The sequence below is a fragment of the Myotis lucifugus genome, unplaced genomic scaffold (assembly GCF_000147115.1).
Source record: "Myotis lucifugus unplaced genomic scaffold, Myoluc2.0 scaffold_38, whole genome shotgun sequence".
In the NCBI taxonomy this organism is placed as follows: Eukaryota; Metazoa; Chordata; class Mammalia; order Chiroptera; family Vespertilionidae; genus Myotis; species Myotis lucifugus.
This window is the reverse complement of record NW_005871086.1, coordinates 1,820,613-1,832,476: the sequence shown is the minus strand read 5'-3', so window position 1 is coordinate 1,832,476 and position 11,864 is coordinate 1,820,613. Positions and strand designations below refer to the sequence as shown.

General features: G+C 39.2%; 1 protein-coding gene across 1 annotated transcript; it reads right to left on the bottom strand.

Moving 5' to 3' along the window:
* Positions 1 to 3,267: 3,267 nt before the first annotated feature.
* On the bottom strand, positions 3,268 to 8,394 carry CCNB1IP1 (cyclin B1 interacting protein 1). The gene is made up of 3 exons (XM_006087459.3): positions 8,069 to 8,394; positions 4,360 to 4,693; positions 3,268 to 3,550 (listed from the first exon to the last, which is right to left on the bottom strand). The coding sequence occupies exons 1-3, from the start codon at positions 8,363 to 8,365 to the stop codon at positions 3,348 to 3,350; spliced, it is 834 nt and encodes a 277-aa protein (XP_006087521.1). The 5' UTR covers positions 8,366 to 8,394; the 3' UTR covers positions 3,268 to 3,347.
* Positions 8,395 to 11,864: the final 3,470 nt, after the last annotated feature.

The following is an 11,864-nucleotide window of genomic DNA, read 5'->3' as shown; positions in this document are numbered from 1 at the left end:
ATTTTAAAAGTTGCATGTAATAGTCCTAACAAAGTTTCTTTTTATTGTTTAGTTTTAATTATAGCTTACTTGTACTCCAGACTGAGTCTGTGAATATAAAGGAAGAAACTAAAGTTCAAGGCAGAGCTTGGCTGGCTTGGCTCAGTGATTGAGTGTGGACCCATGAACCAGGAGGTCATGGTTCAATTCGTGGTCAGGGCACATGCCTGGGTTGTATGCTTGATCCCTAGTGGGGGGCATGTAGAAAGCAGCTGATCAATGATTCTTTCACATCTACCTCTCTCTCTCTCTCTCTCTCTCTCTCTCTCTCTCTCTCTCTCTTTCTCCTCTCTTTCTCCCCCTTCCTCTCTCTCTGAACTCAATAAAAATATGTATTTTTAAAAACTGTGTATGGAAGAAAAATACTTTGTACTGTAACCTGTAAAATCTGTGTGATTACTATGAAATAGGGAGGGACATTTTAAAACTTTATTCATTTTAGAGAGAGAGAAGAGGGATAAGAGAGAGACATCACTTTGTTTCACTAATTTATGCATTCATTGGTTGATTCTTGTATGTGCCCTGAACTTGGATGGAACCTGCAACCTTGGCATATTGGGACTATGTTCGAACCAATTGAGCTACCCAGCCAGGGTTTAAAACTTTTAAGTCAGGATTTTTAATCCTCTTTCTCAGACAAGTGGTCTTTGGCACCAATTCAATGCCAACAGGAATCCCCAATTTGGGGTGTGGTGAAGAAGGAAACTTTATTCAGTGCAAAACAGCTCAATTGTAATACAGCATGGCACAGCAGTGAGGTAGTCCTGGGGCCAGGTGGTCCTGGAGCCAGGCCCCTCTCCAGCTAGACAGCTCTCCTCCGTTCCTAGTCAGCTCTGCTCTGTGCCCATCTGCTGTGGCCTGTGCTGGTCTGCTCCACTCTGCTCTGGGGAGACATCTTCTGTTTCAGCTCTAGTCAGGGGAAACTACTAGAGCTAAAGTATTCAGTATTTAGTGGAAAGGGAAAGTGCACTTTAGACTCTAAACCGCCAGAGGCCCCTCCTTCCCCCCTGCTGACCCCGTCCCCAATTGCTCCCCCAACCCCCCCCATCAAGGGCGGGGCCAGCTGGCCAACCTCCTGTGTCCCCTCCCCCCAGCCAGCCAGGCCCAATGTGCCAGATCCGGGCAGGCCACAGACCCCACCCGTGCACAAATTGGTGCACCAGACCTCTAGTAAGATACATAAATGTCAAATCACTATTTGTACATCTGAAACTAATATATTGTATGTCAACTAAACTTTAATAAAATAAATATTTTTGAAGAAATTTTAGTCTATACTCCTAAATTGCTTTCTATTCAATTATGTAAAGCAAGGGGTCAAATTTGCCCTGGCCAGTGTAGCTAAGTGGTTAGAGAGTTGGCCCTGGGACTAAAGGGTCGTGGGTTTGATTCCCAGTCAAGGGCACATACCTGAGTTGCAGGTTCATTCCCTGGCCCAGTGGAGGCCCATGCAGGAGACAACCAATCTATGTGTCTCTCTCACATCAATATTTCTCTCTCTCTCTCCCTCCCTTTCAGTTCTCTAAAAGATCAATGGAAAAAAATATCTTTGGGTGAGGATTAACAACAACAAAAAATCCTCAAATTATTTCAGTATGATTTATTACCTAAAAATCAATGGGATTTGACATTTAGTATAATTTCATTGTAATTCTTCCCAAACCAATAAGAATAAATCAAAAAACTTGTTATAAAAGGCTTACTGAATAATCAAGTTCAATCCCCCATTTTACAGATATAGAAACAAAAGCCCAGAAAGTTTAAACTCAAACGTGCATAACCAAAAAGGCCATAATTAGAACCCAGACATTCTATCTCCCCAACCAGTATGATTTCAAGTCTTGCCTCTAATAGGACATAGTTACTAAAAGTGTCCTTCAAATTTCTTTTGTGGTCTATACTTTAAATAAGTTATCTGTCAAAAATGCTCACTATTTAATAAACGCAAACAGGGAATACATTTTTTAAAGTATTTTAGCCCTAACCGGTGTGACTCAGTTGGTTGAAGACTGGTCCCATTCACCAAAAGGTGGCAGGTTCAATTACCAGTTAGTGCACATACCCAGGTTTTGATTCCATCCCCAGTCGGGGTGAGTGCTAGAGGCAACAGATAGAAGTTTCTCCTTCTCTCATGAGCTCGCTCTCTCGCTCTCTCTCTTTCTCTCTCTCTCTCTCTCTCTCTCTCTCTCTCTCTCTCTCTCTCTCTCGTCTCCCTTGCTCTCTAAAATCAATTTTAAATTTTTTAAAGTATCTTAATTAATATAACCTCTTGAGATTAATATCATATTGTAAGTTTTCTATGATAGAAGTGCATTACTAAATAAGTAAACCCAAGCCCTAGCCGGTTTGGCTCAGTGGATAGAATGTCAACCTCAGACTGAAGGGTCCCAGGTTTGATTCGGGTCAAGGGCACATGCCCAGGTTGCAGGCTCAATCCCCACTAGGAGGAGCGCAGGAGTCAGTCAATCAATGATTCTCTCTCATCATTGATGTTTCTATCTATCTCTCCCTCTCCCTTCCCCTCTGAAATCAATAAAAATATATTTAATAAAAAATAATAAATAAACCCAAGACAACAGCTGACAAAACAGTAAAGGAATAATTTTATTTTTAAATAAATGGCAAAAACTCAACTTTACAAAATAACTTTATCAATGTAAATTATTTTTAAATAGAAATAAGAACTGATCATACGTACATCAAATTATACTCTCATTCACTGAATGAGCACATACATTCCAAACAAGTTAATGCAAGGGCAAATATGTAAATATATAGAAATAAATGTATACACCCAAATAACAAACTACAGACATACATTACCATTTCCTGAGACCTAAATCTTCTCATAAATGTACTGGAAAATATAGCAAAATATCAATATAAAGGAACATGCATATACATATATGCATAAATACCAAACTCCAAAATGACATGCAGACATATAACATAGGTGCTTTTATACATATGCATAAACATATAGCTCAGTCAGAAATGCCCAGACAGAAACAAATTGTGATCTACAAAGCACTTTATAATATTATAACCTTCCTACTACTGGTAAAAACTCAACAGTTCACAATGAAATTGAGTTTAATAAAATGCTCATGCTTTAAATAATGAAAACAGAAAAAGGAACCAGACTCTAAAGCCACTCCTCATTGCCACTCAATTTCTTAAAAATTGAATATGTGAAGACAACTTCAAAACTTAGTAGCACAAGGAGTTTGGTGACTCCTATCTAGAATAAAGATTATTTGATAAATGAAATCACTAAAAGTGAACAGAGAAACATTTTGTAAAGTGCATTAAATTCTTTTTACTTTAAAGGCCCTGCTAGAGACTTGCTGCTGCTCTAATTCACGACTTGGAGATGCAAAACTAAAAAAGTTGTTGCTGGGTTCAGGTGCTGTGGGAGAACCCATAAAAAATGGTCTGAACTGAAAATCTCCGTCTCCACCACCCTGGTTTTGAACTGGTGTACTGTCCAAAGGAAACTTGGATTTGTTCCCTAGGGGGGAAAGAACGGGAAAACTTAAGCATCTATTTACTTACAAATTTTTAAAACCAAAAAGACAAAATTCATTCAATAAATATTTTAACAGAACTCAATTCATACAAGACAAATAAAATATAAACCTAATGTTAAATAAAGAAAAGGACCATGACAGTCCCCATCCCTCCCCCTGACCACAGTATAAATACTGTACCTTCTTCTGTGATGCAATTTCCAATTACAGCCATGACCTCATCACCAAAAGTAATTTGACACAATGAAATACATTTTTAGCCTTGACTGGTGTGACTCAGTTGGTTAAAGCATTGCCCTGTGCACCAAAAGTTCATGGATTTGGTTCCCGGAGGGCACATACCTACATTGTGGGTTCAATCCCCAGTTGTCAGGGCACTTATAGGAGGCAACTGATATCTATCTATCTATCTATCTATCTATCTATCTCCTTCCCTCCCTCCCTCTCTAAAAATCAATTTAACAAATAATAATAATAAATTAATTAATGGCAGCTAATATTATTATTACTGCAACTAAATAGCTTTTCATTTAAAGCAGCAATTTGTGAAATTTTATTTTGAAGATATTTACTTTCTGTTCAAATTGAAGCTGTAACTTAAACATAAACAAATATGATAAAAGATAATAGATAAATGATGTACAGAATGAGACATGGGTGAAGAATCTAGAGCCTATCACCATTCTCAGCCTTTGGAGTCTCTACTAACTACTTGGAGCCATGCAGAACACAATGTGAAAAATCACTGATTTAAAGAACAAATATTAGATAATTATATGTCCTTCCTTACCTAATGGGAAGCCAAAAATACCAGAATTGGAAATCATGGATGGTTCAAAGTTACCTTCCTGATTAGCAATAGTGATGTTTCGTAGCCTAAGGCTATCATAGAGGCCTTGGAGCTTTTGATACTGACGATTCCGCTCCATAAGTTTCTCAGAGATGTCACTGAACTTTTTCTTGTATTCTTCTAGCACTTTCTTCATTGAGGTGACCTCTCCTTTCATAGAGGTCAATTCTACATCCTTGCTCTGTATTTGCTGAGTATATATCTTCTCCATCTGCTTCAGATGACCCTCAGCTTTGCTGAATTTGTATTCTTGATAGAGGCGCTCCTGATGTACCTGTCCCAAGAGAGGAGAAAAAAAGATTTTCAAGGTAATAAATATAAAACTTATATATTGTAAAACTTTACAAATGCAAAAAGAAAAGAAAGATGATTATCCTGGGGTATTATTAACATTTAGAACCATGTTAAGAAGTAATCGGGGTGTACAATAGGATGATTATTATAGAAAGTAATATGTTATGTAACTAAATGCATAAAAAAATCTGGAGGAATACTATCACACCACTACCATTACACCAACAAAAGAAGTAAGCATTTGTCTAACTTTTACAAATGACATGTAGTCCAAAAATTTTTTGTATGCATGCATATAAACATAACCAATGGACGCAAGACATGGGGGTTGGGGGTTGAGGACATGTACCAGGGGGTAGGGGAGGCTGGGGGAAGGTCAATGGGGTAAAAAAGGAGACATATGTACTACTATTTGTAATACTTTAAACAATAAAATAAAATTTAAAAAATTATATTGGGATTAGGGGTGGGAGGGAGAGGAAGGGGGAATGATGATGCTTTTTTGTTAAACTAGAAGAAATATACTATATCTACTAATAAAAACTATTATTTATTGAAAAATAAAAAAATTTTAAAAAAGAAATATAATCTGCCCTAGCCTGTTTGACTCAGTGGATAGATCGTTGGCCTGCAGACTGAAGAGTCCCAGGTTTGATTCAGGTCAAGGGCACATGCCCAGGTTGAGGGCTTGATCCCCAGTAGAGGGTGTGTAGGAGGCAGCTGATCAATGGTTCTCTTTCATCATTGATGTTTCTATCTCTCTCTCCCGCTCCCTTCCTCTCTGAAATCAATAAAAATATGTTTTTTAAAAAAGAAATATAATCCTATGTTTTAAGTAAATCATAGTGCAAAGAACAGATTATAAGATAGCCCCCAATTATTCCTGTCTCTTGGTATTTACTAGTATATTCCCTTCCTTGAGTGTGGATGGGAGACCTGTAACTAAAACACAGAAAAAAATTACAAGATGTCACTTCATGAGAATATAAGATCTGTCTTGTTAGTACACTCTCTCTTGTTGGCTTTGTGAAAGCATGCAGCCATACTGGGAAGGCCAACAAGGCAAGTAACTGAGAGGAGACTCTGAGCAATAGCCAGCAATATACTTAGGTCACAGTGAATCTACTCATAGATTTTACACCTTTCACAAAATTAACTCAAAATGGATCACAGACCTGAATGTAAAATATAAAACTATAAAATTCCTACAAGATAACATAGGAGAAAATCTAAATGACCTTGGGTTTGGTGGTGACTTTTTACTAGTATATATAACACCAAAGACAAAATGTACGAAAGAATTGATAAGCTAGACTTCATTAAAATTAAAATTTTCTGCTCTGTGAAAGACAATGTCAAGAGAATAAAAGATAAGTCACAGACTAATCTATATATATAAAAGACTAAGTGACTGAAGGACTGAACGACCAAACGACTGGTCGACCAGTTGCTATGATGTGCACTGACCACCGGAGGGCAGACGCTCAATGCAGGAGCTGCCTCCTGGTGGTCAGTGTGCTCCCACAGCCAACCTACCTATATCCAATTGGTAAGTCGAAAGTATGGAGAACCAAGTACCCGCATATACTTCTTAATAGAACACACTGATATAACCTAATTTGAGGGCAATTTAAAAATACTGCAATTTAGCCCAGCTGGCGTGGCTCAGTGGTTGAGCATCGATCTATGAACCAGGAGGTCATTGTTTGATTCCCGGTCAGGGTGCATTCCTGGGTTGCGGGCTCAACCCCTGATGTGGGGCCCTGCAGGAGGCAGCCAATCAATGATTCTCTCTCATCATTGATGTTTCCATCTCTCTCTCTCCCTCTGCCTTCCTCTCTGAAATCAATAAAAATATTTTTTAAGCCCTAGCCCATGGACTTAAGATCCCAGGTTAGATTCTGGTCAGGATCATGTACTTCGGTTACAGGCTCTATCTCTGGCCCTGGTTGGGGTGCGTGCAAGAGGCAACCAATCGATGTGTCTCTCTGACATCGATGTTTCTCTCTCTTTCTCCCTTCCCTTCCACTCTCTGTAAAAATCAATGGAAAAATATCCTCTGGTGCCCAGCTGGTGTGGCTCAGTGGTTGAGTGTTGACCTATGAACCATGATCCCCAATGGGGAATGTGCAGGGGGCAGCCGATCAATGATTCTTTCTCATCATTGATGTTTCTAGCTCTCTCTCCCTCTCACTGCCTCTCTGAAATCAATAAAAATATTTTTTTTAAAAAAGAAAAATATCCTTGGGTGAGAATTAACAAAAAACAATGTGTAAATTGTTTAAATGCTGCAATTTAAAAAACATTTTAAATTGTTTAAATACTGCAATTTAAAGAACATTGAAATTGATTTATCTAGCCCTAACCGGTTTGGCTCAGTGGATAGAGTGTCGGCCTGCAGACTAAATGGTCCCAGGTTCGATTCCGGCCAAGGGCATATACCTTGGTTGCGGGCACATCCCCAATGGGGAGTGTGCAGGAGGCAGCTGATCGATGTTTCTCTCTCATCGATGTTTCTAACTCTCTATCCCTCTCCGTTCCTCTCTGTAAAAAATCAATAAAATATATTTTTTTAAAAAGAAATTGATTTATCTATTTTCAGGAATTTAATCTTAGCAAATAATTAAAGACATGAATTTGATATTAATAATGCTCATCAAAGCATTTTTAATAACTTGGAAATAAATTATGATACAATGCAATCATTAAAATTATAATTACATAATGCTTACTTTAAAAATATTTAATAAAATATTCATAATAGGCATAATATATCATCAACTTTAACTGGCCATAAAAACAGTATGTGAGCCGAAACCGGTTTGGCTCAGTGGATAGAGCGTCGGGCTGCGGACTGAAAGTTCCCAGGTTCAATTCCGGTCAAGGGCATGTACCTGGGTTGCGGGCACATCCCCAGTGGGAGATGTGCAGGAGGCAGCTGATCGATGTTTCTCTCTCATCGATGTTTCTAGCTCTCTATCTCTCTCCCTTCCTCTCTGTAAAAAATCAATAAAATATATTTTTAAAAAAACAGTATGTGTGGTATTATCCTTTTTTTGTAAAGATAAAAATATATATTTATATATAAAATACATATTTATATACATAAAAGTAGTAATACACAAAATATCAATAATAATTATCTCTAAGTGATAGAATTATGGTTTTTTAAATTGTTCTTTCTTCTGGATTTTCAACAATAAATATATTACTTTTAAAGAAAAAAATGTATTAAAAAGAAAATTTTCCATACATCCATAAAAAATAAATACAAACACAAGTGAAGGAAAAACATTAGAAACTTCTACATATACCTCAAATCATACTCTCCAAAGAAACTAGCCTAAGCACTAACCTGGTATGTCCAGAAGGCCAGTGCTCGGGAGCTAATGTCCAACACAATCTCTGGTCGAAGTCCTGCCAGTACCATGGCTTTATATTCCTCTGATGGACTGAGTTCTGTACGGACAATATCTAGTTTTCCAGAAAGGGTACTGTTGCAAGCTGGGCAGATAGCTGGCGAACGACTAAACTCACCGCTGCCATGCTGATCACAGAAAATGTGAGAGCAGGCAGTGACCCACGCATAACCGGAGAGCTTGATGCGACACTTTCGATAATTACAAAGCAGCATGTCGTCACACAAAGACATAATATACAGTGAGGTCCCAGATTCTGAAATGAATCCTAACAAGCAGTAAATGAAAAGGTCAAATAAATCAAACTGCAGTGAAAATGGAATAAATAACAAATAAAGAAACCATGTTTTAATTATATAATAATGTACACTTATGTTTTTGCATTTATTACATTTAATATATTGTGTTGATTTTAATCACTTAACCATATTAATTGTGCTCCTTTGTGCAAACCACTACAAAGGCCTTGAAAAAAAATTAATGAAAAAGTGAAGACGCAGGTGGTTTCAAATTTTAGTAAAATAAAAAATAATATGTACATGGGGGGAAAGTTTAGAAAAGTTTACAAAGTACAAATAAAAAATTAAATTAGTGCTTATTGTCATTCCTTAACTCATAAACAAAAATCCCAATTTATTACCCATTCTTAGTTTGCTAGGATAGGTCAGTATTACTTCTCACACTTGGTAGACAGAAAAGTCCAGGAACTGATTTCAGCCATCCTTTACTGCAAAGTACTTTGAGGTTTTTCACATATGGCTGATTTCTCAGATTCTTCACCTACAGAGTCCTAGTAACCTGATACTATTAAATGGAAACTAACCTCATCCACCCAAGTGATGGACCATTATGAAGCACGAAAAACTGTGTAAACGCAGGTATTTTTATCATGAGATCAAGACTCACCGGTTATTATAAATACTATTCCATGCTACACTTCCATTTAAAACATCTGTAAAACTAAATACACTCTTAAGTTAGTTTTCAATATAGTGTTCACTCTTATTGGAATTTTACTAACCCGTACAGGGCAGCAATCTTCTGGATATACTAAAATAAGTCATATACTGTAAAAATAATAATAATAATAATAATAATAATAATAATACACCAATTAGACGCCAAGAAAAAATGTTCACATTCCTCCAGTGACAAATTCTGTCAAGAATGCTGCATTGGGCCTGGCCGGTTTGGCTCAGTGGTTAGGGCGTGGTTTCTCCTCCTCCCCCCCCACCCCCCCACCCCCCACACACACACCCCGAAGGGTCCCGGGTGGGATTCTGGGATTCTGGACAAGGGCACGTGCCTCGGTTGCCGGCTCCATCCGGCCCCAGTGTGGGCGTGGGGGAGGCAGCCAATCTCCCCAATCTCCCTCACACCGATGTCTCTCTCTGTCTCTCCCCTCCCTTCCAGTCTCTCTAATAATCAATGGGAAAATATTAACAACGACAACAAATGTTGCATTGGTCACAGGGTGGACAAGGACCCTGCCACCTTTGCCCTCAGCGTGAGTCTCCACAGGTGTCGGCAGGCCAGGCTGCCGCAGTTCGGAGGCCTGTTTTCCCTCCGCAGGGTACTGGGCAGCGGGAAGCAGAAGAGCTGGGAACAGTCTCAAAGCCGAGACCGTTCTCGGAGAGCGAGAGGCACAGATAATACCAGCTTCTCCACGAGATGCGGAAAGAGCCAATTTAGCGAGCTGCCCAGTTATCAAGGGCCAACTTTTTGAGATTTGGATTCACAGAAACATCACTGAAATTCTCGGCCGGCTTTCCGCGCTGGACACAGAAAATAATTCTAATGACATACCTAAGCTGAGGCGACACAAGAAGAGAAAAAAGCGCGGGAAAACGCGGTTCTCTCCACCATGCCAGCACACGAAAGCATTCGTTGCGCGCGTCGCCACTACAGCTGAGAGCGCATGCGCAGACTACAGCTGAGAGCGCATGCGCAGAGTCGCCCCGGAGCCTGCCGGGAGTTCCAGCCGCTCAGGATGCTGGGACCTGTCCGCTGTGACACCGACTTGGGCCACGCACCCACCAGGCATGCCTGTCTCAGGCGCTGTGAGGACGCAATTCGCACTGAGCCTGGTCTAGATTTCCGACTTGGGAGCCCTACTGTCCTCGAGTGTCCTTTACTGCCCTCGACCAGCCGCAAGTCCCATCCTGGCTTGAAAGGGGGTAACATTTGATGCCAGTCTCCTGAGGGTAAGAGCAGAGGGGGCCAGTTGAGAAGCACGGGCCGCCTCTGAGTAGGTGTTTATCCAGGGAAAATATGGGGGTGCCCACTGGGCAGCACAGGCTTTCTTAGTTTCAGAAAAAAATCCCCCAAATCGTGATACCTAAAACTGGACAGCTATCACCTACGCATTGAGGTAGATTCTGCCATTTTATTTTTTGTCCATCTTGAAATAGACGTATTTCCAGCTTTTACACATCATCTATATACGGTAGACTTAAATAGAATTTTCCTTGGTTGAGAGTCCGCATTATGCACATTCATTACAACGCTTGAAATGAAACAATAGGACCAGGCGCCACAGGTGTTTTTGAGGTGATCTGCCCGTGTACTCTCCTGGATCTGCTTGTGGTTTTTAAAAAGTGTATACCCGTTGGACCCTAATGTTTTTACCTGTTTCTTTTTTCTGCTGATTTTTTGCTCAATGCGTGTATTAGAATTCATATTAGAAATTAAGCTGGGGAGGGCTTGAGGGGTCCTTATATAAGCCTTAACACTGTCTTTTGTAGCCACCTTTCCAGATGATGTGACTCCACTGTGAATCTGTGACACACAATCCAATGAATCAGCCACAAAATGGACACCAAGTCCTGCAAACCCTTTACGGGTTGTGAATGTTACTAAATCTCCTTCGGACAAAAACCTATCCTAATAAAACAACTTCCTACTAGTTTTTTGTTTTATTTTTTTGCAACTTGTTCACAGTAACTGGAAAGGCTTATCTTGGCCTTTGTATACATTTCAATGTCTATCTTCTGAGAATTTACAGAGATAATTCTAGTGGTACAAATTGGATGAAAAAAAAATGTAGCCCTTAACTTCTATTTTGGCAATCTGAGCCTTTTGTGCATTTTCTGGATTTGACTATGCCAAATGTAGAAATAAACTCAAAAGGATACAGTGTCTTTTAAAGTTATAAAACACAAAGCAATCAAATTTCACCAGCACAAGTACCTAACGTTGTAATCCTAGCCATTACCTTTGTTCTGCAATATCCCTTCCTACTTCATTAAGATCATCCCACAGATTTCCCAAACCTAGTGTCCCCCACACCATTGTTTCCAACTTCCAACCCATTTGGCTAAAAGCCTGTGTGAGTTACTATATTATCTCTCAGTGTATATAGTGTGGGAGCTACAAAGTCTTAATATCGCAGAAGTCTGGAACACTAAAAACTAAACTGGTTCTTGGTAATATGTGTCCTGTTCTCATAGCGTAAATTCTTTCCTGGATTATTTCTAGGATGCTCTGGAGATGAGACCACTGAAATCAAGGCAGAGATACAGAGACCCATTCACCAAAGTTTTTTAAATATTGTTTTTTATTATTAAATATCAAGCATATAAAAATATATGAATGACCACTTTTCTCACATTTGCTATTTAAATGAACACAGTATATACAATTTTCGGCACCCCTATATACATCTCAATCCCATTTAATATGTACCACGCCAGAGGAAAAACCCGATTGTGGTGTTAAACAATCTCATACATG

Bases quoted from the DNA above. Each gene is read 5' to 3' on its own strand.
- CCNB1IP1 (XM_006087459.3), bottom strand. From the start codon at position 8,365: ATGTCTTTGTGTGACGACATGCTGCTTTGTAATTATCGAAAGTGTCGC. The intron at 4,694-8,068 runs GTTAGTGCTTAG...CTCTTGGGACAG, and splicing joins TGGCCTTCTGGACATACCAG to GTACATCAGGAGCGCCTCTA. The intron at 3,551-4,359 runs GTAAGGAAGGAC...TTTCCCCCCTAG, and splicing joins TATTTTTGGCTTCCCATTAG to GGAACAAATCCAAGTTTCCT.